Source organism: Mirounga angustirostris, unplaced genomic scaffold (genome assembly GCF_029215605.1).
Source record: "Mirounga angustirostris isolate CCGP_5_RB_7025 unplaced genomic scaffold, mMirAng1.0.hap1 SCAF_13, whole genome shotgun sequence".
Classification (NCBI taxonomy): Eukaryota; Metazoa; Chordata; class Mammalia; order Carnivora; family Phocidae; genus Mirounga; species Mirounga angustirostris.
The window spans coordinates 61,572,520-61,597,502 of record NW_026991721.1 but is presented as its reverse complement, the minus strand read 5'-3'; the positions used below and the strand labels follow the sequence as shown (position 1 = coordinate 61,597,502).

The window sequence follows — 24,983 nt, the reverse complement described above, 5'->3', positions numbered from 1 at the left end:
AGCCCTATGCTGGATACGGAGCCTACACAAAATAAAAAATTTTAAAAAAGGCAAAGGAAAAAGTCACACGGGAGAAAAATATTAAAAAAAAACCTAATGAAAACATTTCTGCAAACTAGGAAAAGAACTACCTTTAAGTTTTCTTTAAAGAAAGAAACGTGGGTATTTCATGGGAGAATCTAAGTCCACAGATAGGAGTTCAATCTCTTCATAGTGAACCAAGAACCAGAGGCCCATAAAAGGTTAAGTGTTTTGCCCAAGGTCATCCAGCACATCTGTAGCGGTGGTGATGAGCTCTGTATCCTTTCCACTATCCCGCTCCACACTATCTTCACTCACTGAAAAATATTTTAATTGGAGACACTGTGCCATCTCCAGGGTCTTCCTCAATTACCTGCAGAGGATGACCCGCACCAGGAAGACCGGTCAGCGCTCCCCCAACTCTGACTCAGAGGCCAGCCGCCCTGAATAGGATTGTAGCGCCGCAATTCCCCACCTTCTGGAGTCCGGGCGGAGGAGGCTACTAGGGCGGTTCTTTGGCCAACTCCACACCTTCCGGAGCCTGCCCGGGCCCGGCCCGCCCAGCCGCGCCGCTGGGCCCAGGTCCTGCGCCTGTAGGACGTGCCGCCCTCTCAAGCGATCCCTGGGGCTTCGGCTCCCTCCAGCCTCAGGGGTCTGGCAACGAACGGCTCCGGCCTCGCAGGGGTCGCTGGAGGCTCCCGTCTGAGATCCCCGGTTTGCTGGGCGTCTCTCTGGGCGAGAGCGCTTCCCAGGGCACCGGCGGCCCACAGCCCCCGCTGCTTCTGCGCCCAAGAAAGAGCCTCGCGCCTCAAAGCTCTGCGGGGCCGAAGCTGCCCGGCCAGTGGCGCCCCCTTCGTTTTCCCCGCCCGAGTGTCCGCCGGGCAGGCGCCGGCACAGCGCCCCCTCCCCGCCCTGCGCACCAGGAACCGTTTCCGGGGCGGATGCTTTTTGTAGCTGACCCCGCGCGGCCGGTGACGCCAAGGCCCAGACGGAAGTGCGGGCGGAGGAGCCCGAGCCGGAGCCGGAGCCGGAGCCGGATCCCGAGCCTGAGCCCCCGCCGGGAGCAGGTCTCGGGGGCTCCGGGCTGTGGGAGCCGCTGGGCCTGGCAGCGATGGCGACCCTGTGGGGAGGCTTCCTTCGGCTTGGCTCCTTGCTCAGCCTGTCCTGCCTGGCGCTCTCAGTGCTGCTGCTGGTGCAGCTGTCAGACGCCGCCAAGGTGAGTCCGCCCAGCCTTCGCTCCAGACAGGAGCTCCTCCCCTGCCCCGGCCTTGCGGAAACTGAGTCGGCCAGCCTGCTCCCCACCCCATTCCTCTTCCAGCCCTGCCGGCCGGACCCCTAGCTTCACAGCTCTTGCAGCATCCCCACCCAACACCCTACTGCCTGACAGCACTCTCGCCCTCCAGCCCGGACAGTCTGACAGCCACTGCCCCCACGGCCACCCGTAGCCCTGACACTACGCCCCTCTTTCCCGCCTGATACCCCGCCCCCGTCGCCAGCTCCACCCATCACAGTGCCCACAGCCTGGACAGCAACTCCTCCACCTCCTAGACATTTCCCTTCCCAGCCCCGACAGCACCCACCTCAAACTTTATAACCTTTCCAACTCTGAGAGCCTTTAACTTTCCACCCTTAAGCTCCTTAAGTCTACCGCCGCCCTCCACCTGTCTCACAGCCAGCCTTCTTCCTGCCCCGCCCCCATTCCCTAAACCAAAATTACGAGAAGCCTCCAGCCGGCGGAAATCTTCCCGGTTAGGAACTAACTCATTTTAACTCATCCCTGAACTAGTTCCCTTCCCAGTGTAGGAACTTGCCTCTCCTGGCAGCCTTCCTTGCCAGTGGGACCTACACAGTCTCACCAGCCTAATATCCTGACCTAACTCCCTCCAGGATCTCTTGGCCCCTTTTTTGCCTTCTTTCTTCCTGACATTTTAGTGGGGAAGGAAGGGTCCAAACTACAAGGGAGGTAAAGTTGTAGCCTTCTCCCCTGCTCCACTTCTTGGCCCATATAGCCTCCTCATGCTACTCTTTAGTCCCCTTCATGCTCCTACCCTCCACACCTGCTCTGCCCCCGTACACACTTGTGCTTCCTCCTTGATGAGCTAGTTCCTTACTGGGGAAAACAGAAGGAATTCACACTAATATGATGGGAAAACAGAATGAAATTGCATCTTTTAAAGGTAGGAGCTTTAATCTAGAATATCTTTAAATACAGGGGCTGGGAAAGACAGATTAAATGCAGACAGATCAGGGAGTTTTGATCGGGAGTTCTTTTTGAAATCTTTCCTACCTCCCACCAGAAATAGGGACAAAAGCAAGTCTCCTGTCTTTCAAAACATTGCTGACATCCTCTGCATATCTCCTGTCATCACTTGAAGAGTGTATTGTAATGATGTGTTTATCTGTCAGTCTCCATTACTAGGGTGTGTCCTCATTACTGGCAGGAACCATGTCTTACACTTATCTGAATCCACTTCATTGAGCACAAGGTCCAGCACTGAGCAAATGCTCACTAAGTGGCTGCCGAATTGTCAACAGCTCTGCCAGACATAGCACTATATATAGGAGCAGTGGGCCTTGTCCTCTGGGAACTAATGAGCCACTTGCCTTCTCAGATAAATCCCCTTTGCTGATGAAGCTTCTCCTATTCCCTGTACTCATATATTTAGTCACCTCTTTCTCCATCTCTTGAAACTTGCTTTATCAGTAGTTATCCTCTCTGTCTACCAGGGATTAGAAGCAAAGTTTCCTGGGAAGTGTAGACCAAACTGATCTCAGCTAGACTCCAGCTACTTCCCTTGTATATTTCCTTTCTAAATATAGCTGAGTGTCTCTAAAATTTTCACCCCTTCTGTAGAGCTCTGGTCCGACCCCCTTTATCCATATTAGCACCATTCTACCAAAGGGTCGAAGGATGGTGTTTAGAAGAATTGTGACTTGATTTGTGAGTAATTTTTAGTTTGATTCTTCCCCATCCTTTTGTAATTGGATTCTTATTTGCAGGCACAGTTTTCTGTCTACTGTGTCTTTTTACTGGCAGGTAGATGGTGGTAACATTAGCACAGTTGGACTGTCATGTGACCTATAAATGTGATTAATAAATCACAGATCACCTACAGGTATTATTTCAAAATAATTTTATGTAATATATAATGATTCATTAGCATTACCAAAAAAGAAACTATGACCTTTAAAAACTTTTATCTCTCAAAACGAATAGTTTTAGAATATTTGGCAGGGGATGCTTAGCAAAATGTATATGGTGCAGTTTTTAAAAAATATTGATGCTAAACTGTTAACAAGCTATACTAAGTTTCCATTTTGGTTACAGAATTTCGAGGATGTCCGATGTAAATGTATCTGTCCTCCCTATAAAGATAATTCTGGGCATATTTATAATAAGAACATATCCCAAAAAGATTGGTAAGTATTTTAGATTACTGAATTACCTGTCAGAGTTCTTTTTGTGGTTGTCACTGTTAGCCCAGAATGTTCATCCAATGTATTGTTTCCTTTTTAAATACAGTTGACTCTTGAACAATGTAGGGCTTAGGTGTGCTGACCCTGGCACAGTCAAAAATCTGCATATAACTTTTGACTCCCCCAAAACTTAACTGCTAATAGCCTACTGTTGACCAGAAGCCTTACCAATAAAACAGTTGATTCACACACATTTTATATGTTAAATGTATTATATACTGTATTCTTAGAATAAAGTAAACTAGAGAAAAGAAAATGTTATTAAGACAATCATAGGAAAGAGAAAATACATCTGCCATACTGTACTGTATCTATTGAAAAAAATTTGCATACAAGTGGACCCATGCAGTTTAACCCGTTGTTCAAGGGTCACCTGTATTTCTTTTTAAGTGTGTCAAGCTCCACTTCTATTTGAAAAAGTGAGAGTAAGGCCCTGAGTGTGTGATGTAAATGTAAAGGAATATAGCCAAAACACTAAGCCCCAAGTAGGGAGGGTTTTATAAGGGACAGAGCTGAGTTTGTGGCACCTACACTGCCCATAGCTACCTTCCTGTGCCCTCTTAAATTTTGTCTCTCTTGCTTTTCAGTGGAAGGTAAGCAAGCCTCATTTATCTGGGTTATAATTTTCACAGCTTGTAGGTTTTGATGATATATTGCCAAATACAGGAGACTATGTTTAAAAGTGTCAAAAGGCTCAGGAAGGAATGGGAATGGGCCACGTATATCCTAGTTTTCCCTGTTGGTGTGCCGTGGATATAGGTATATCAAGAAGTTGCTCCCTCAGCTCTTGGAGTATCAGGCAGGCCTGTGATGACTGGGATCTTGACTCACTAGTCACCAGCAGTCTTCTCTATTTATGGATCTTACAAATGATAGCTTTTCTACATATAGCATAAAAGATTGGGAAGCAGTTGGTTTGTAGCAGGATGGATGGGCTCCTTCTCATGAATTGTGATGTTTTATGGTTTGTAAACATGGTAGAATATTGCTGGGATAGGCATATAAGAAGAATAGCTCCAAATGCTAGGAACTTTCACATGTACCTGATTTCCCTGCTAAATAGCCAGCAAAACTTTGAAAGCAAAATTAAATTCATTTGGTTACAATATTTCAAGTTGACTTTGAAAAAGAAAAGGCAGCCTTTGAGCATGTTTCTTTTTTCTTTTCTTTTTTCTTTTCTTTTTTTTGAGCATGTTTCTTTTTTTCTGATGCCATTGTCTGTTCTTCCCATGGTATACATTTAGATTCAATCTGATATTTGATAAGTGTATTCTTGAAAACGTCTTCTGAACTTTTGTGCTCCACTTTAAATTGTCTCATACTACAAAGTGATTTAGCTATATTATAGATTGTATACCATCAAGTTACTTTTATGATACAAGAAAGCTCAAATAAGTTTTTAAGTTATTCCTATACATTTTCCAAATACACTCACTAAGTGCTTAAAATTAGTTTAATTTATTATCAGTAATAGAATGTAATGCCTATTATTTGAGTGGCAGGTGAACTCACTGTTCAAGTGTTTAGCACTAATCTTTTCACTGACTTTTTATAATTCCAGGTTCAGACAGAACCATATGCCATTCACTCTGGTTTTTGGTCCAAATAGGGAGCTTTGAAAAGAAATAGTTGAAAACAAGGCTTGTTTGCGATTTTTCTTCCCCCTCTCCCGTGCTTCCTTCCTGCAGCTCAGCCTTTTACTGGAGATAGATTCTCAGCTGTTAACTTGTTTTAGAAGGGTAAGCAGGTTATGATTAATTAGGATGTTATGACTTTACAAAGCCTCCAATATCTATTTGGTCCTAGATACAGTTTTACCTTCTGGCTTCCATTTTGTCCCATTGTTAGCTTTAATTCTTTATTGACTTACGCTGTCTGACAGTAGAAAAGTTTGAGTTCTCTAGTTTGTGTTTGAGGTGTGATGTTAGCTGATAATATCCTTGTTTTGGCACTAGGGGGAGGTGTTGCCTAGTTCCCAGAGTGGTTGAGTTCTGTGTCTAAGTTCTGTGTTTTTGGCTAGCTGGCCAGACCAACCTTCCTCTCCCACCCTGCACAACTTTTGCACAGCACTCAATATCTCCTTGTTATTAAACTGTATCTGTACTTAAACAGAAACACTCAGTACTCAACACTTAGCTCCCCAAGTAATTCCTAGGTATTGTTATGAAGGCTTCTGGAGGTGAATTGGGAAACAGGGAGATAAGTCTTATTTTCCTGAGGTTCAGAGAGCTACAGGGGAGCCAACCTAGGCGGTAGGAACCCTGGGTTCTGGTCCTTTTACCTTCTAATCTACTCTGTGACCTTGTACAGGTGACCTCTCTGAAAGTATATTGGCCTAGATGACCTCTGTGATTGAGTGGGATTTAATTTCCTCTGCCCATTTTATGCCTGCATCCAGCTGGATACATTACTGGTTTTCTTATATGTTTGCAACAGATAACACAAACTTGTATGGTGTGAGTTGTGGGACCTTACCATACCACCAGTTGAGGCTTATTTTTTTGTTAGTATTGTTGTTAAAATTAAATTACCTGTTAGGGATAACTGATTGAATTTTTATCATTTATGCCATTTTGGGTTTTCTCTCATTCCACGGCTCAGAAGGACTGGAACACAAAAAAGTAGATTTTGCTGGGCAGAGGGAAAGATGTAGCCTAGAGCACTGGGTGCCCCCAAGAAAGGTGGGTGGAATGAGACAGGATGCTATCAGTTCTTCAGACAGCCAGAAGTGCCTGAGGAAGAGATGACAAAAGAAAATTGCCCAGCAGTTGACAGGATAGGAGAGTTTTGCCTACATTTGCTGAAGGAGAACAGAGTAGTAGGCTCTTAATAGTTGGGGAGAGTCATAATTTAATTATTTCCTAGAATTGACAGATTTCTGGGGAAAGATTTTTTTGATGGAATATCTTTTTTCATAAGCCATAAATAAGTGGCCTAGAAAATGGGGAAAAAATAAAGAACATCCAACAACAAAAACATTTAGCCTTTTATTATTTTTTATATACTTCTTCTGGATAATCAGTTTTCAATTTTAAATATTTCTGTTGTCATAATCCTATTTCTTCATGTTTTCAATAGACTTTTACTCATTTAGAAAGGTAGTTGTTTCTTTTCTTTTTTTTTTTTTTGAAAAGTAATTGTTTCTTACTGCACCTTTGAGTGCTCAGTTTCCAGAGTTTCAGAATTTAGCAGCTGTTCAGTGTGATTAGCCATTCATATACCACTCTGTGGCAGTTAGGATTGATGTTAATTCATAAAAGAGATAATCTCATATTTGAACAATGCCCCAAGATACTTTAAATCATTTAAAGCAATTTTTTTCTTGGTAAATGAACAAGTCTAAATATAACTTGATGTGCTAAGTAGTTTTTGATCCCATCTGAGACTTTTCAGGTGCATTTTTAACTGTTAACAGCAGCAGTTTTGAGAATAGCTACTGCATATGTGTCTTTATGGTTCTTAGACTATTAAATCTCACCCAATTGCTAATACTGAGAGAGCAAATGATTTCATTTCCCTTATTATTTGTTCCTTGAATTCTTAAGTTCAGTGATTATTCTGGATCTCAGGAAAGTTTTGATCAGTATAAGTAGAAAATCCAGGTAGGCTGAAGCAATATTTTATCCTTGTTTTTTCAGCGATTGCCTTCATGTTGTGGATCCCATGCCTGTGCGTGGGCCTGATGTAGAAGCATACTGTCTACGCTGTGAATGCAAATACGAGGAAAGAAGCTCTGTTACGATCAAGGTAAAAAAAAAAATTTTTTTTCATCTCTTCTGCTTCTGGAATAGTTTTTGATGGTATCTAGACAAGAAAGAAAATTTTGGACATCTGAATTCTATTTCATTCACTCAACCACTGTTCTTCCCTCCCCTCCCCATCATCCACTACCCCCTTCCTTCCTCATCCCCAGTACCAGCCCCAGAGGAACAGTGGGTCTGTTTCTGCCTGCCTTATTGAGATGCTTTGTGGATTACTTAGGACATGTTACATAGGTGTGATATGTGAAATGGCACAAAAATGCCCTGTGTGAAATTCGCATATCCTGAAATATATCCCAGCTTTTCTGTGGACCATGTATGTCAGAAGCTAGTGAGAGTACAGCATGACTAGGTGCTTTTCTTCCTGCCCTCTCAACCCTTAGGGAAAAAAATAGACTATTCTAGAAATATCACTTCTGGATTCTAAGATTTCCTTTATTTTTTATAGGAAATAGAATGTAGATCACTCTCATCACCATTTGGACCTCTAATGAGTTCAGTTACTTAATTATGGTGGCTAACAGTTCTTCTCCCCAGTTTTTTTATATGGAGCTTCCCATTCATTCCCCCCTCCCCCAAGAAAAGCCCTCATGGAGAATCTGGGGTGGTCAGCTGTAACAGTTACAAAGATTTCTGTGGGAGAGTTCCTGCTCCAGCAGGGTGCTGTCCTGTAGAAAAATCCTCACTGTACTTCTTTATTTTTCAGCTAAGTTTTTGATGTGTAATTTCAGACCCTAAAAGTCACTCATTGTAAGTGTACAATTGAATAAATTTTAGGAAATTTAAAACAATTTTTAAAAATTTAGTGTTAAAAAACATTTCCATCACCCCAAAAAGATCCCTCATGCCCATTTACAGTGAATCTCGTTCCCTCCCCTAGCCTTAGACAATCACTATTCTGCTTTGTGTCTCTACAAATCTGAATATTTCATATAAATAGAATCATACAACATGTGGTCTTCTGTGACTGGTTCCTTTCGGTTAGCATAATGTTTTTGAGGTTTATCCATGTTGTAACAAGTTATCAGTATTTAATTCCTTTCTATTACTGAATATCATTTTATTGTATGAATATAACATATTTTCATTATCCATTCATCAGTTGATAGACATTTGGGTTATTTCCAGATTTTTACTATTATGAATAATGCTATCATAAATATCTGGGCACATGTCTTTGTGTCGATATATGTTTTCCTGTCAGGTAGATTCCTTAGACAGGTAAGTTTATTTTAACTTTTTAAGAGACTGCCGACTGTTTTCCAAAATGGTTGTCCCATTTTACATTCCCACCAGCGATGTGTGAGGGTTCAGTTTTGCCACATCCTTGCTATCATTTGGTACTAATTATAGCCATCCTAGAGGTGGTGGGAGAAGGGTGTCACACTGTACTTTTTGACAGCATATGGATTAAGATCTCAGGAAAATCACTGGCCTGAAATGTATTTTTATATATCTAAATTAATCTAAAAGAGTATTCTGTGGAAATTCATCTGAATTAAATTTTTTGTTAGGGTTCCTTTAAATTGTCTAAGCACATGCTGCTGAATCTAGGAGACTGTATTCAGGTAAAAAAAGAAAACTGGTGTGTGAGCAGTGGTGACAAATGATTTGCAGTAGGTGAGGTTGGAGTTTTGAAGACTCATAATAAGATCCCAAAGACAAAATGCTTTCTTTTCTCTTTTTCTTTAAATAAGATTTTGGTGAAAAGTTGAGTTTGTTTACGTTGGAATCTGGTTTGTATAGGAATCCTATATGCTTAGCAGAAAAATCAGTCTTCACTGTGGCTTCACTCTTATTACACAAAATTCTGATTTCTTGGCTTGAATAGAGATGTAACTTACTTTCAACTTCCTTTAGGTTACCATTATAATTTATCTCTCCATTTTGGGCCTTCTACTTCTATACATGGTTTACCTTACTCTGGTTGAGCCCATACTGAAGAGACGCCTGTTTGGACACTCACAATTGATACAGAGCGATGACGATGTTGGGGTAAGTACTTGGCATGCCCCAGCTGGTGTATGGCCAGTCTCTGTCATCACCTGATATAAAGAGCAAGTGAAAAATAGTTGCAGATAGATGTTCATGTGCTGGAGCAGATCCTCAACTAGAGAAACTAAGGACTGTTTTAATTTAGTATATGTCTCTTCATGAAGAAATTGCTCTGGATAGCCATCAATATGGTGGTCTAAATTGATCGTTGGTGACTATACTGTACAAGGCTTTGCCCTTTAGTATCAAGGACACAATGTTCATTGCCTTTCCCTGTTTAAACTCAGAAAAGCTTCTGAGATAGATTTCTCCCCAAGCTCCTGCCTGAATACCATTCCTGTCAACATGACCAAATATATAGAAGGCAAAGAGGCTTAAGTGAAGGGAAGCATGAAGACAGTGTTCTTTTCTTAATGAAGTGCAGCTTGATAACCTGCTGATGTTTTAGATTTCTTTTCTCCTCCTTCTTAAAAAATCTGATTTTTAGAGAAAAACAAAACCATCATTCCCGCTTCTCTTCCTGTCTTAAAAACACATTTCTATTTATACATATAGTTGGTATAATCAGTGTATAAATTATTTTGTGGTCTCCTTTTTGTATTAACATTACTTCTTTAAAAAATGTCTGGTAATTAAAAAAAAAGATGTCTGGTAATTGACATAGTCCACAAACTTGTTATTCAGTATAGTTTAGAATTATATTGTTTTGTCATTAACCTGTTTGGGCCTATTTTCAAATTTTCTACTATTTTAGTATTCTATATATAATTATTTTTAGAAATTACTTTTTATTTTGGATTACTTTATTGGCCTACGTTCCTTAAAATGGATAAAATTCAATAGAGTTTCAAGAACCGATTCCGAAAGCTAAAGCCAGGGTGAACCCTTGCTAACTATAGTCAGAAGTCCTTTTACCCTGGAATGGCTTGTGGACCTGTTGATAAAAGATGGGAAGAGGAAATCCTGACTGGATGGCTGGAGTTATTACTACAAACAGAGCCTGCTTTTTGATCAATACATTGTTATTTTATGACTATCAATTATGAATAGTCAACTTATTTGGGCAAGATTTCATTTATGTTTTGTCAAGAACTTTCATAGAAACACCTCTGTTTGCCTCTTTTTTCCTTCCTTATTAGTTCAACCAACACATAATGAGTAACTTTTCTGTATCAGGTCCTCTGCTAGGTACTAGGAATAGAGAGATAAATAAAATAAACAGACATGTAAAAGAAATGACTAATTATAGTATGTTTCCACCTTTTATTTTTAATCATGTAAGAAATACCTATTCATTTTTGAAAAGTATCAGGAGGGAATTATTGATAGGCTGGGAGAAAGGTCAAGACTAGAGATCTGATGTGGTCAAAAACCAGGCATATGGGGCTAATGAGGAAAGAGAGCTAGAAGGACAGGAGGTTGTGTACCAGAAGCATTAGAGTCTCTAGTACTGTTCCCATGTTACTTTTCATTCACATATGACAAACCGGGGGAGTGGGAAAGGGAGAAGCGGGCTTCCCCGTGGAGCAGGGAGCCTGACGCAGGGCTCGATCCCCGGTCCCTGGGATCACGACCTGAGCCGAAAGCAGACGCTTAACAACTGAGCCACCCAAGCGCCCCTGTAAAGGATATAGTTTAAGTCAGACTTTCTATCTATCCATGTGCCTATTAAGAAATAGTTTATGGGGGGGCGCCTGGGTGGCTCAGTCCTTAAGCGTCCCGCTCCGCGGGAAGCCTGCTTCTCCCTCTCTCCCACTCCCCCTGCTTGTGTTTCCTGCCTCGCTCTGTCTCTCTCTGTCAAATAAATAAATAAATAATCTTAAAAAAAACAAAACAAACCTTATCCTTTACAGTATTAAATATTTGGTTCCTGATTTTAGAAATAAACAATATTAATGTAATGCACATAGAACATAAAAGAAATGGATGCACAAATATGTAGATGAAAACATGTAGGAAAGGCATTTGATTGGTGGGGTCATGTGCTTAATAACCATTTTGTTCACCAGTGATAGATTCTGTGCATATATTAACTGAAAACATTATCTCTGAGGGTCCTGGCTGACTCTTGAATATCAGTTGAATTAATTCTGGGCAGAGAGAGGTTTCCTAACCTCTGGCTGTGAATTTATGGTAACAACTCTGTACAAAAAAAAGTTAAATTTAAATTCCTACAATTGTTGCTTATCTTAACATGAGAATTCTTTACTATTTATCTGCTTTTAAAAATGTTTCTGTTTAATTCTCCGTTAAATCCTTTCATCTTGTTTCATTTTTGTTCATTGTGGAGCATTTTAAATCAAGTGAGAGTTAGTACAAATAGTTAAGAAGCTCACTGCAAGCAGTCACAATATTTATCGTATCATATATCCATGACACATCATTACTATTATCAAAGCATTACATTAAAACATGTTTTGTGTTTATTGTAATTTTATCAGGTGTAAAAAGAACAAACATATAAAACGGGTAAATCTCTATTTGCATTCTTCTAGCATCCATGACCACGAGCAGCTAGTTCATTCTTGTTCTGATAGGTGGTAGGTGGAAAATGGATAAAAGGATTAACTGGTTTGTTTAGTCCTTTAAATTTGTTCCTTAGGGAAGTTTTGCTCCCCCTACCTTGAAGGGTAGATAACAGGACTATGAAATTGAGAGCTGCTCTGCTGAGAAAGTACATCCTTCCTCCCAGTCTTGTTTATGTCAAAACAAACTAATGGTAATACTATTTTATATACAAGTTCACCGGAGCATTGTATTCCCAAAGAGTCATTTTAATCCACTTGAACAAAATCAGTGTGTTGAGATGATATGACATCAAGTCAAGGTGAGTTGAGCTAAGTCCTGTGTTCATTTCTTAGATGACCTTGGATCAGTTTATTTCCTTATGGGAAATCAAGTAATCCAACAACTTTAGCCTTCCTCGTTCCTGACTTTTTTTTTTTTATTAAATCTTTGAAACATTTTGAACTTTATGGAATTGTTTTAATTATTTTCATTTGTAAGGTTAAAAATAAAAAAAATGGGTCTTGCTGTTTGCCTGTCTTGTAACAAGTTGTTACCTAAATTAAGCAAAAATTTGAGAAAATTTCGTTAAAGAAGGCAGGGAAAGATCCCTTATAGAAAACTTTTTGATGTCTTTGAAATGTAGACATTGTATAAGTGCCTTACTGTAAAAAGAAGACCAGGTGTTGTAACTCCACATAGTTAAAGTTGTATATATAGTTATGTGGTTGTGTATCGCTTTCCATAGACATGCTGACTCCTGCCTTGGATGTATAATAGAACTTCTGTAAACATGCACAGCAAAACAATATTCTTTCTTTGAGGCAAGGTTTAATGTAAGAGGTACAACTTGTGACTTGGATCCTATGTTGGAACATTTAGAAGCTTTGTTAACACAGGGTTCAGGAAAAAGAGATCAAGGAAAGGGCAAACAAAAGCAATAAATTAGTATTGAATCCTTTTTGTCATTTAGGCAGCTGTGTTTATATCTCATTCATAGATAGATTAGCATGGTGGTTTCCTGTGTCATGACTACAAACATCAGTGGCATTAGTTTACTTTGACCAGGATAGGTTGGTTTTCTACACAGATACCTGGGTAACCCCTCAATAGCCTCTTTCTTAAGGCAGCAACTAACATGGAGGCCCCTGAGTGCTCAGCAGTGAAAGATTCAGGTGTTTATCTAATAAAAATGCTGAAGTAATAAATCCTTACTGTCCTTGGTAATAGAGAGTGATTGTAGCACTTGAGTTGTGTGTCTTCATTACAGACTGGGGGAGGGGGAAATGAAAAGGATCTTGGAAACCAGTCCACTTGGTGTATGTGTTAAAGGTGCAGGGAAATATTAAAACCAGTCAAGATAAGATCCTGTCAACTCCTCTCCCAAGGGTGAATGTGGCCTCAAGCTGGCAAGTAACAGTTCTAAACAGGAGTCAGGAAAGTAAAAGACAAGTCTTTCCTCTGCCAGATTAGCTATATAGTACTGAATACAGCAGGGAAAAGCTCTACTTCCCATATCTGTAACATGTGAATATTAACATGAAAAAAGGTTTTCTTCCCCTACCTGTCAGGGAAGGCTGGTCTTTAACCTAAATGACCACTGCCTTTGTCTTGGTGCTTGCTTCTTACGGAAATGTCTTTGGAAATGATGACTCATGCAAACATTTCACAAATACCTCCTCATCACTCAAGCTACTTGAAACACTTATTTCTGTTGAGTTCATCCTACTTCTGGCACTTGAGTGCCTAGGAGTGCTTGGCCCCAGAGATGGCCTGTTTGTAAAGTCCAGCCACTCTCTGGCTGGATAATTGCTCTTTTGTGCATGTGTACACTGATCATGCCATCTCTGATGATCTCCATTACTGGGCTTTCAGGATCACCAGCCTTTTGCAAATGCCCACGATGTGCTGGCCCGCTCCCGCAGCCGAGCCAATGTGCTGAATAAGGTAGAATATGCCCAGCAACGCTGGAAGCTTCAAGTTCAAGAGCAGCGAAAATCCGTCTTTGACCGTCATGTTGTCCTCAGCTAATTGGAAATCAAATTGAAGGGGATTAGAAAGAAATGAGGCAGACAACTGAAAAAAATTGACTGAGTTTTCCTGGGTTTTGTTTTAATACCCTGTTGATTTCACCAACTCTTGCTGGGAAATTCAGAATTGGAAACAGAAATGTGCTTGGTATTTTGTTTTCTTGTTAACATATTAATACAGGCATTTTTAAGAGCACACACCTCAAAGTCAGCCAATTAACCTTTTTCCTATTTGTGACTTTTACTAATAAAAATAATTCTGCCTGTAAATTATCTTGAAGTCCTTTACCTGGAACAAGCACTCTCTTTTTCACCATACAGTTTTAACTTGGTTTTCAAGAAAATTTTCAGGTTTTTTTTTTTTTCCTTTCTTTCTTTCTTTCTTTTTTTCTTTCTGGCCGGAGAGGGGAGGGATGTGGTTAACATAACTTTTCTCAAGTCACTTTACTAAACAAACTTTTGTAAATAGACTTAACATTCTGTTTTCAAGTTTCATTTATACTTTGCAGTGTAGCCAGCCTCATCAAAGCCCTGACTTACCCATTTGAATTTTGCACTGACTATATTATCTAGGTATCTGGTTGGCCTGTGGCTGCACTTCATGGTCAAGTGGATCTGAACTACCTGGTGGCTCTTCATAAAATGCAGATTTTCCTCATGTACTGTGATGTCTGATGCAATGCATCCTAGAACAAACTAGCAATTTGCTAGTTTACTCTAATGACTAAACATAGTCTGGTGTGTGTGGTCTTTCTCATCTTCTTCTAGTATCTTTAAGGATGAATCCTAAGAACTTGGACACTTGCAATAAAGGAATTTTCTTTTAACCCCAAGCATCTCTGGATTGGTGACATACACACATTTGTCCACATTTCTGGTCAGGTGGAGAGGCAGCTGTTTGAGCTCTAGTGTGTGCCGCTTTGAACTAAGACTGGAGTTCCTTGCTGGGTACCTCCCTCTGAAAGGTATAACAGTTATTGGATAACTGGCTTTTTTCCTCCTATGTCCTCTTTGGAATGTAACAATAAAAATAATTTTTAAAACACCAGTGTTTCTTTCCTCCTTCTTCTGCTGTATAATAAACTCGAAGATACAAAGACATTTGGTCCCCTGTTATGAGACTACTCTTTTATAACAGTGGCTCATCATAAAATATTGGTACTAAATTATCTGTGTGTGCATGTGTGTGTGGAGGAGAAGGGAGAAAGAAGAAATGTATGGTACTTAGATGGGGCTCTGAAAGTATACAAATATTATTTTGACAAATTGAGAGATTAAAATTCATGAAGAGAAAAATAAAATGCATGAAGGAGGGCTTGTTCAAAGAAATTCTTGGCAAAAATTATATTTAAATTACATTAAATTAATAAGGTTGAGGTTCTAGGAGTTCTTAATGGTTTTTTTGGTTAGTAAAAAATATATTTTTTAAACGTACAAACCTAACCTAAAATTTTTGATTTTATTGTTAGTATTAAAAGATGTAAGTAAGTTCAACTACAACCAAGTGGAATTTATCTCAGGTATGCAAGGCTGATTGAACATTCAAAAATCAATAAAATCTATCACAACAACAGGATAAAGAAGATAAATGACATGACCCTATTAATAGATGCAGAAAAAGCATTTGACACAATCCAACACCCATTTATGTTAAAAAAAAAAAAAAAACAACTCTGTAAACTAGGAATAGAGGAGAAACATCTTTATAAAGAACATCTACAGAAACCTACAGCTAACATCATACTTAATGGAAACAGAAGCTTTCCTGTTAAGATGAGGAACAAGGCAAGGATTACCCTCTCTCATCACTTCCTTTTCAACATCATACTGCAAATTTTAGCTAATGCAATAATAAAAGGAAATAAAAGGTATACAGATTGGGAAGGAAGAAATAAAACTCTCTTTGTTTACAGATGACATGATTGTCTACGTAGAAAATCCAAAATAATTGACAAAACCCTAAAACTCCTGGAACTAATTAAAGTAGTTATACAAAGGTTGCAAGATGGAAGGTTAATATACATAGGTCAATTGCTTTCCCATATACTATCAATGAACAAGTGAAATTAAAAACACAATACCTTTAATGTTAGCAATCCCCAGAATGAAATAGGTATAAATCTAACAAAATACACATGAGGAAAACTACAAAAGTGATGAAAGAAATCAAAGAACTAAATAAATGGAGAGATATTCCATATCCATGGATAGGATGGCTCAATATTAACAAGATATCAGTTCTTCCTAATGATCTATAGATTCAACACAATCCCTGCCAAAAATCTCAGCAAGTTATCTTGTGGATATCAACAAACTGATGCTGAAGCTTATATGATGAGGCAAAAGACCCAGAAAAGCTGACACAATATTAATGGAAAAGAACAAAGTTGTAGGACTGACACTATTTGACTCTAAGACTTAATATAAAACTACAGTAATCAAGTCAGTGTCAGTGTGGTATTGACCAAAAAATAAACAGAACAGAGAGCCCAGAAATAGACCCACACAAATGTAGCCAATTGATCTTTGACAAAGGAACAAAGGCAATACAATGGAGAAAGCATTTTTTTTTTTTAGATTTCATTTTATTTATTTGAGAGAGAGTGAGAACAAGCAGGGGGGAGAGGTAAAGGCAGAGGGAGAAGCAGACTCCCCGCTGAATAGGGAGCCCAATGTGGGACTCGATACCAGCACACTGGGATCATGACCTGAGCTGAAGGCAGACACTTAACTGACTGAGCCATCCAGGTGTCCCTAGAAAAGGATTTTCAACAAATGGTGCTGGAACAACTATACATCCATATGCAAAAAAAAAAAAAAAGCAAGACACAGACCTTACACCCTTCAAAAAATTAACTCAAAATGGATCATAGACCTAAATGTAAAACATAAAATTAAAAATTCTAGAAGATAACATAGGAGAAAATCTAGATATCTAGATGATCTTCGGTTTGGTGATAACTTTTTAGATAAAAGACAACACGAATCATGAAAGAAAGGAATAATGATAAGTTGGAGTTCATTACAATTAAAAACTTGTACTCTGTGAAAGACAATGTCAGAAAAATGATAAGACAAGCCACAGACTGGGAGAAAATATTTGCAAAAGACATACCTGATAAAGTTCTATTATCCAAAATATACCAAGAACTCTTAAAACTCAACAATAAGACAACCTGATTATAAATGGGCCAACCACCTGAACAGACACCTCACCAAAGAAGATATACAGATGGAAGATAAGCACACACCACACCACCACATGTCCTTAGGGATATACAAATTAAAACAACAATGAGATACTACCACACACCTATTAGAAGAGCCAAAATCCAGAGCACTGATAACACCAAATGCTGGTGTGGATGTGGAGCGACAGGAACTCTCATTCATTGCTGGTGGGAATGCAAAATGGTACAGCCACTTTGGAAAAAAATCTGGCAGTTTCTCAACAAAACTAACATGAATTTATATGATCCAGTAGTCACACTCCTCGGTATTTACCCAAATAAGTTGAAATCTTATGTCCGCTCATGGATGGTTATAGCAGCTTTATCCATAATTGCCAAAACTTGGAAGCAACCAAGATGTCTTTCAGGAGGTGAATGGGTAAATAAACTGTGATACATCCAGACAATGGAATATTATTCATCACTAAAAATAAATGAGTTATCAAGCCATAAAAATATGTGGAGGAACTTTAAATGCGTATTACTGAGTGCAAGAAGCCAATCTGAAAAGGCCACATACTGTGTGATTCCAACTGTATGACATTCTGGAAAAGGCAAAACTATGGAGGCGGTAAAAAAAAAACAACAAACCAGTGGTTGTCATGTATTGGGGGCAGGGAGGGATGAAAAGGTGGAGCACAGAGGCTTTTTAGAGTAGTAAAACTGTTCTGTATGATACTATGATGCTGGATACATGTCGTTATACATTTGTTAAAGCCCACAGAATGTATAACACCAAGAGTGAACCCTAAGGTAAACTATGGACTTTGAGTGATGATGTGTCAATATTGGTTCATCAATTGTAAAAATATATTACTGGGGGGAGATGTTGGTAGTGGGGGAGGACATGCATGTGTAGGGAAAGGGGTGTATGGGATCTCTTTGTACTTTCTGCTTCATTTTGCTGTGCATCTAAAATTACTCTAAAAAGTCAAGTCTAAATAGAGGAAAATAGGGGCGCCTGGGCGGCTTAGTCATTAAGCGTCTGCCTTCGGCTCAGGTCATGGTCCCAGGGTCCTGGGATCGGGCCCCACATCGGGCTCCCTACTCAGTGGGAAGCCTGCTTCTCTCTCTCCCACTCCCCCTGCTTGTGTTCCCTCTCTCGCTGTGTCTCTGTCAAATAAATAAAAATCTTTAATAAATAAATAAATAAATAAATAAATAAATAAATAAATAAATAAATAAAGGAAAATAAATTTAAAAGGTATTGTAATAAAATTTAGGTTCATATTGACCTTCCTGGTTATGGCCTTAATCTCTATTTAAAAGAATATTGATCAACATTATGAGACTATTACAGATATTTTCCATAAATAATTTTGATAGAAAATCATATAAACCAGATGAATGGGGAGGCATTCTTTTTACAAAAGAATTTGTTACAAGAGTCTAGTTTTGTAAGCAAACCTTTCTACTTAGTATTGTTATGTGTTGTCATATCTACATAAAATAGCTAAACCAGAACTAAGCAGTTCTGTTTAACTGTAAGCTGCTTTGCATATAGTTTCTAAATGATCACCTATAAATCACGTTAAGTCTGACACAGCCCAAAATACAGCATCTTAGCGACAAAACAGGTAAGAGACTCTTCTTCAGAGTAGCCCACTGGGGGAGAATAGGAACATGGCCTTTAAGAAAATTCCTGGGCACAGTTGATAAATGATGAATTTTATCAGCTGATTATTCCATTGTCGTTAACTATCAACCATGCCCACATGTTAAACGTCCAGATTTTGCTGGTGATTAAATCATCTGGAAGAGTGGGAGGCATTTGGTTTGGAAACCGGGAGTCCTAGATTCTCACCCCTGCTCTGTTACCAGCTCTGCAAGCTTAGCCAACTCACAACGTATGAGGGATTGGAAAGAAGATTTCTAAGATTCCTGCCATCCCTAACATTCCATAAAGTAATTATATGTGCAGTTGTAGCTTTGTGTTTTTTACATGCTATATTATTAATATCTTTGAAAAGTTGAAGTTCTTATGCTCAGCAGGGCTACCAGAATCTTAGCATTTTATCATTAAGACCTCATCATTTATTTCCCAGAAGACAGAAATCTGAGATTTTCTCAAGATAGGTGCATTTGTTAGCTGTGCATGTATCTGGAGCTGCAAAGCCCCCCCACCAATAGTCTGTGTTGGTTTCTTTTAAAAACTTGTATTCAATTTCTACAAACACTTCCATCCTCCACTAGGCTTCCTATCTTGATCCTCTTCTTTACTGCATTTTTCATTCTATCACTCTGTTGTGCTGTGATTAAATTTTCTTCTTTGAATAAAAGATGATCATATTTAAATGCTACCACACTGATTGGTGAACTTTTGGGAAATGCTCAATAAAAAAAAGCTTCTCATCAGTGTGTCTACAGAAACACTAAGCTTTTTTCCCCAAGAATTATGCATAGTCTACTTAAAGCCCAGAAACTGTTGAGTGGCATATATGAATGACTCAGATTTCATCTGGGTCAAGGTTTAAGACATTAAAATAATCTGTCAGGATAGAACCCTACCTGAAGAATTCTTGTGTGTGATTGGCTTCGCTGGCATCTGCTTCGCCTTTTTTTTTTTTTAAGATTTTATTTATTTATTTGACAGAGAGAGAGAGAGAGACAGCGAGTGAGAGAGGGAACACAAGCAGGGGGAGTGGGAGAGGGAGAAGCAGGCTCCCTGCTGAACAGGGAGCCCACCACGGGCTCGATCCCAGGACCCCGGGACCATAACCTGAGCGGAAGGCCAATGCTTAACTGACTGAGCCACCCAGGCGCCTCTGTTTTGATTTTTAATTGCACCGTTCACATTTATCTCATCCTCCTCCCCCAACACCCTATTAGGAAGAGCTTTCCCTGGTATTTATTTACTCCCTTCCAGGGTGTTCACCGTGACTTCTTACAGCACTCTCCACCTCCCACCATCCCCACCACTCATCCCCTACCCCCCATTGCATACTGCCATTTCTGATTCCATAGTCATTTTTGTCTTTCAGCAGCCATACTAGATAGGATAGGCTTTTCCACACTTTCCTTTAAAGTAATACCCTTTACGCACTTGATCCTGGTGCTTAGAGGTTGCTCCACCCATTACCCGGTGCGGCTGCAGGTTGTTGCTATGCTCAGGTAGGGAAGCGAGGGACAATGTTATCTGATCTTGCTCATAAACAGGGTTGTGGGGAGGAGGGTGGCCTCTTTTTCTCTGCACATGCCAAGCATAGAGGTCAAGCCCTCAGTCTTAAAAATGTTGAAAAATCACACCCTGAAGAATGAACAGAAAGTCATATTTCCTCTTTTCTGGAGGCCCACAGGCAGATTTCATGTTGCTTTTCCATTTTAGGTATGGTCCTCTCTCAACAAACAGGCTTCGGATACATTGATGTTTGATTTTCCAGTGTGAGGGAAAATATAAGCCAGGTTTTTCTGGAAGGTGCAGTTTAGAAAGGGACACTGCACAAGTATTCATCTGTAAAGAAAGGAAAGAGGAAAAGAACTCACGCCTGTACATTAGGTATTTTTTTTTTCATTTGATCCTCACAACCACCCTGCAGAATAGTTAATACCTCAGTTGATCATAGGAAAAAGATGAAGCTCAGAAAGGCTCAGTAACTTGCCTAAGGACACACGGCTAGGGAGGGGCAAAGCCAAGATCGAAACTCAAGGGTGTTACAACTGAAAGAAAAATGCTTTTTTCCTACAGCACTACCCTGCCTCCTAGTTAACTGGTTAAACTGCAATATCCCTGTAAGATCTGTTGTAGTTTTATTATTATAGTCAAAGGCAAAAAGTAATTGTGGTTTAATCAATGAGGTTCATGAAGCCCTATTCAGAAAAAAGGACTGTCTGGGTGTGAGACCTCTTGGGGTGTCATGCTTTATCCTTATGTTCCATGAAAAAAAAAACCTAAATACAGATTCACTTCATTCAATATATTTAAAGTTCTGAGTAAGTAAAAATATATAAATTGACTATGTTTTAAATTTACTTGGGGAGTTTCTTATTTAAAGGATCTTAAAGTGAATTTTTAAGAGCAAAAGATTCCTTTCTTATTTTTATTTTTGGTTTTGCCCCTGGCATATCAGGTATTATTTAAGAAGGCTATGCCTGTGAGGTTGCATGATCATTAACTCCTTTATAAGGTCTCCAACATGTATTTGAATATTGTGGTATTTCGGTGTTTCCCAGACTTTAATTATTTGCATGTACCTTCATGGTCTTCATTATGTGTGTTCCACTTGTACTGTTATTCACTTACTATTTTTCTTTAAGGGACATGTTTTACTCAAGTAGATGTATTTTTATTTTTATTTTTAGATTTTATTTATTTATTTGACAGAGAGAGATAGTGAGAGAGGGAACGCAAGCAGGGGGAGTGGGAGAGGGAGAAGCAGGCTTCCCGCTGAGCAGGGAGCCTGATGCGGGGCTCGATCCCAGGACCCTGGGATCATGACCTGAGCTGAAGGCAGACGCTTAACGACTGAGCCACCCAGGCGCCCCTCAAGTAGATGTATTTTTAAAAGAAATTTTGTACCACTGCCCTAAGTGTGAAATCAGTATAATTCACAATTAATAGAAATCAACAGCAAACCATTATTACATTCTAGCTAGATAGTATCGTTTGTTGGAGACTTCCATCTGAGGAGGATCAGAAAGCATTCTGGGAGTGTGGAAGACACATTCTTCCACGACTAAAGCTGTATCTCTGTAATCACCAGGATTCAAAGTGTTGAAAGGGGATAACTCTCTCACCAAGTGAGTTAATGTTATTTAATGCTCTTCCTCTGTACCACCAAAAAGATCCTCTCTCTTACTCCCCACAGAGTATTGTAACCCCATATCATTTTCAGAATGAGCTCAAAACTATCCATCAAAGCAGAGTAAGCTTTAAAACATTGATCTCTGAGAAAGTGAATGGTATCTGCTCTCTTTGGATCTGGCTAAATTGATAAACTTGGTTATGTTTCCAGGCTAAAGAGGAAATGATGGATAATCGAAGCTACTCTAATCTGCCAGAAAAGCTGCCTGCCTTCTCTGATTCTGCCCACTTGCCACTGACCACCAGGTCCTTCTATCTGGACCCCATGGTCTCTTTCCACCTGTACCCTGATGCCCCGGTGTCGTCCCCTTACTCTGAAGACCTGCCATTGCTGCCCTTTCCCAGCGATTCCCTGATCATGGAAAATTATGGTGAACCCTGCCCCTTCTCCTTCCCAATGCCTTATCCAAATTACAGAAGGTGTGAATACTCCTATGGGCCAGCCTTTATCCGCAAAAGGAATGAGCGGGAAAGGCAGCGGGTGAAGTGTGTCAATGAAGGCTACGCCCAGCTCCGACATCATCTGCCAGAGGAGTACTTGGAGAAACGACTCAGCAAAGTGGAAACCCTCAGAGCTGCCATCAAGTATATTAATTATCTGCAGTCTCTTCTGTACCCTGATAAGGCGGAGGCCAAGAATAACCCTGGGAAAGTTTCCTCCATAATGGCAGCCACCAGCCACCACACTGACCCCATTTTTAGAATCATTTGAGTCAGTGTTTCTGAATAGAAACAATTTCACAAAACGGAGCCTCTTACAGCAGCATTCAGTAGTTTTTCCTAAACGTAATTTCTGCATAGGGTGATAACAGCTCAAATGTCCACCTGTGCTGGCTATTTCCTACCAGGGTTTCAGATGTACTAAACATGATCCTATGGGGACTGAGAAGATGCATCTTAAGCTTTGGTGATTTCTTTCAAGAACTTTAGAGGAGCAGGCGTCCCCAGGATTCTCTATACCCCTCACTTTGCCCTTCTCCCACACTTGGCCAGAGTCTCAGCTGTGAGAAACACTCCTCCGAAAGTATTGTGAAGTCTGACCAATGAGTAATCAATGCTTGTTAAGCTCTTTGCAAGCCCTTCAATGCTAAGCGATCACAATGAAACTCCCTTGTTTGTTAAAGTCTGGTAGTTGTTATTATTATAATTTGGTGTTGACAGGAAATCTCTACATCTATACCTTACCCACGTCATGATGGGAAAGTGTCCCAGGGTTGAAGCAAAGGTAACTAACAAAATCTTGTCATCTGAAATTATTTTGGAGTCATCTTTTTCCTGCATGCAGAAGACTTCCTCAGGCAGCTTAGTCTAGGGGTTAAGAAGGCTGTGCAGTTGGGGCGCCTGGGTGGCTCAGTCGTTAAGCGTCTGCCTTCAGCTAAGGTCATGATCTCAGGGTCCTGGGATCGAGCTCATCGGGCTCCCTGCTCCGCAGGAGGCCTGCTTCTCCCTCTCCCACTCCCCCTGCTTGTGTTCCCTCTCTCGCTGTGTCTCTCTCTGTCAAATAAATAAATAAAATCTTTAAAAAAAAAAAAGGCTGTGCAGTCTCTGGAATCCAACTGCCTCAGTTTAAACTATAACTCGGCTCCCTCCTCTTCATGTCTAAGTTCGTCATCCACAGAATGAGAATAATACCAACAGCAACTATTCCCCCATATGTTTATTAGGAGAATTAACAATGCCTGACACATAAGTATTCCTAACTATTATTATTATTATTATTATTATTATTATTATTATTGTATCGTCCATAGCATCACCATTCTACAGGTTCTCCTGGCCAGAAAATGGACAGGGGCCACACCTGTCCTTCCCCACCGGCAAAGACAATCACTGCCCCATATCTTGGAGTCTGCCTTCAAAATGTCCCTATTTCCATTCCCATGACTAGTTTCAGCTCTTCCTTCTCCCTTAATTCCCAGGTCCCATCTGTCACCAAGCCCAGTAAGGACGTGCCATACACTGGCACATTCACCTCCACCGTCATCTCTGTGAAGTCTTCCCATTCCCGCCATTACTTGTTCCTTTATTTTGTACACATATTTCCTCACAGATCCTACCCTACTATCTCTACATACTGTATCACCCACTTATCTCTTCAGTAGATAGGGACCAATCTTATTCCTCCTATATTCCTTGCACCCAGCAGAGAGCTTCAAATCAGGCAGATGTTGTGGGTAAATATTTGGTGTTACTATTTTCCTATTCCAATCCTGTCCCGTTTTATCTGGGTCACTGTTGAGTCTCCTCCTGGCCTCCTGGGCTCTAGTCTTAACTGGCTACATTCTCATTCTGATGTTTTTTCTTCAAGCATTTCATGAGCATTTCATTACTCAAAGCCCATGATGTCTTCCTTTTGACTACCATGTTGTTTACATTTATCTGCTTAGTTTTCAAAGCTCCCATCGATCTGGCCCCTTTCCAAATAGTCACACCTTGATTTTCTCATGACACCCCATTTCCTCCAAAAGAGAAAAGCAATCTTGCAATGGCATCCTTCTCTCTTAGCATTTACCTTCTAAACTGGAATGTTCTCCTTTTTCCCTCCATCACTGAAATCCCACCTTTTTTTTTTTTTTTTTTTTTTTTTTTTATCAGAGAGAGACACAGCAAGAGAGGGAACACAAGCAGGGGGAGTGGGAGAGGGAAAAGCAGGCTTCCCGCCGAGCAGAGAGCCCGATGTGGGGTTCCATCCCAGGACCCTGGCCGAAGGCAGACGCTTAATGACTGAGCCCCCAGGCGCCCCGAAATCCCACCTGTCTTATTCAGAAATCCTCCTCCCGCTGCCAGAGACTCCATTGGTCTTTCTTGGGCTCTAACTTTCTGCACCAAATAACTCAGCCTTTTCATGTGTGATCCTTAGCAACATTCTCCTGACATAACTACAAAGTTATGCTCTGGGAGGGCAGTCATCACTTAAGATTCTTTTGGTTGCAAGTAAGAGAAAAATCCAATCCAAATTTGTATAATCAGTAAAGGTTCACATAACTAAAGCATCTAGCTCTAGGCCTGCCTTCAGGAAGGGCTCAGCAACGTCACCGAGAACCTGTTTTGTTTCAGTCTATCATCCCTTTCTCTGGGAATAGCTTCAGTGTCCCCAAAAGGCAGTCAGAGGCTCCTAGAATCGTGTACTTTCTTATTTAGGTTAGAGGAGGAAAGAGAGAGT

At 40.2% G+C, this 24,983-nt stretch overlaps 1 protein-coding gene across 4 annotated transcripts; it reads left to right on the top strand.

The window, feature by feature from the left end:
- The first annotated feature begins 634 nt into the window (after positions 1-634).
- Positions 635-23,329, top strand: TMEM9B (TMEM9 domain family member B). Of its 4 annotated transcripts, none has more exons than XM_045894182.3 (5): positions 986-1,237; positions 3,350-3,441; positions 7,137-7,245; positions 9,120-9,254; positions 21,972-23,319. In XM_045894182.3, exons 1-5 carry the CDS (start codon positions 1,133-1,135, stop codon positions 22,530-22,532), a joined length of 1,002 nt encoding a protein of 333 aa, XP_045750138.1. In that variant the 5' UTR covers positions 986-1,132; the 3' UTR covers positions 22,533-23,319. The 4 variants fall into 4 exon arrangements, with proteins under 4 accessions (XP_064433151.1, XP_064433153.1, XP_045750138.1 ...); XM_045894183.2 differs by lacking the exon at positions 21,972-23,319 and adding an exon at positions 13,635-14,834 and having other exon boundaries at positions 991-1,237; XM_064577081.1 differs by lacking the exon at positions 3,350-3,441 and having other exon boundaries at positions 635-1,237; positions 21,972-23,329.
- The last annotated feature ends 1,654 nt before the right edge of the window (positions 23,330-24,983 follow it).

Bases quoted from the DNA above. Each gene is read 5' to 3' on its own strand.
- TMEM9B (XM_064577081.1), top strand. From the start codon at position 963: ATGCTTTTTGTAGCTGACCCCGCGCGGCCGGTGACGCCAAGGCCCAGA. The intron at 1,238-7,136 runs GTGAGTCCGCCC...TTGTTTTTTCAG, and splicing joins AGCTGTCAGACGCCGCCAAG to CGATTGCCTTCATGTTGTGG. The intron at 7,246-9,119 runs GTAAAAAAAAAA...AACTTCCTTTAG, and splicing joins GAAGCTCTGTTACGATCAAG to GTTACCATTATAATTTATCT.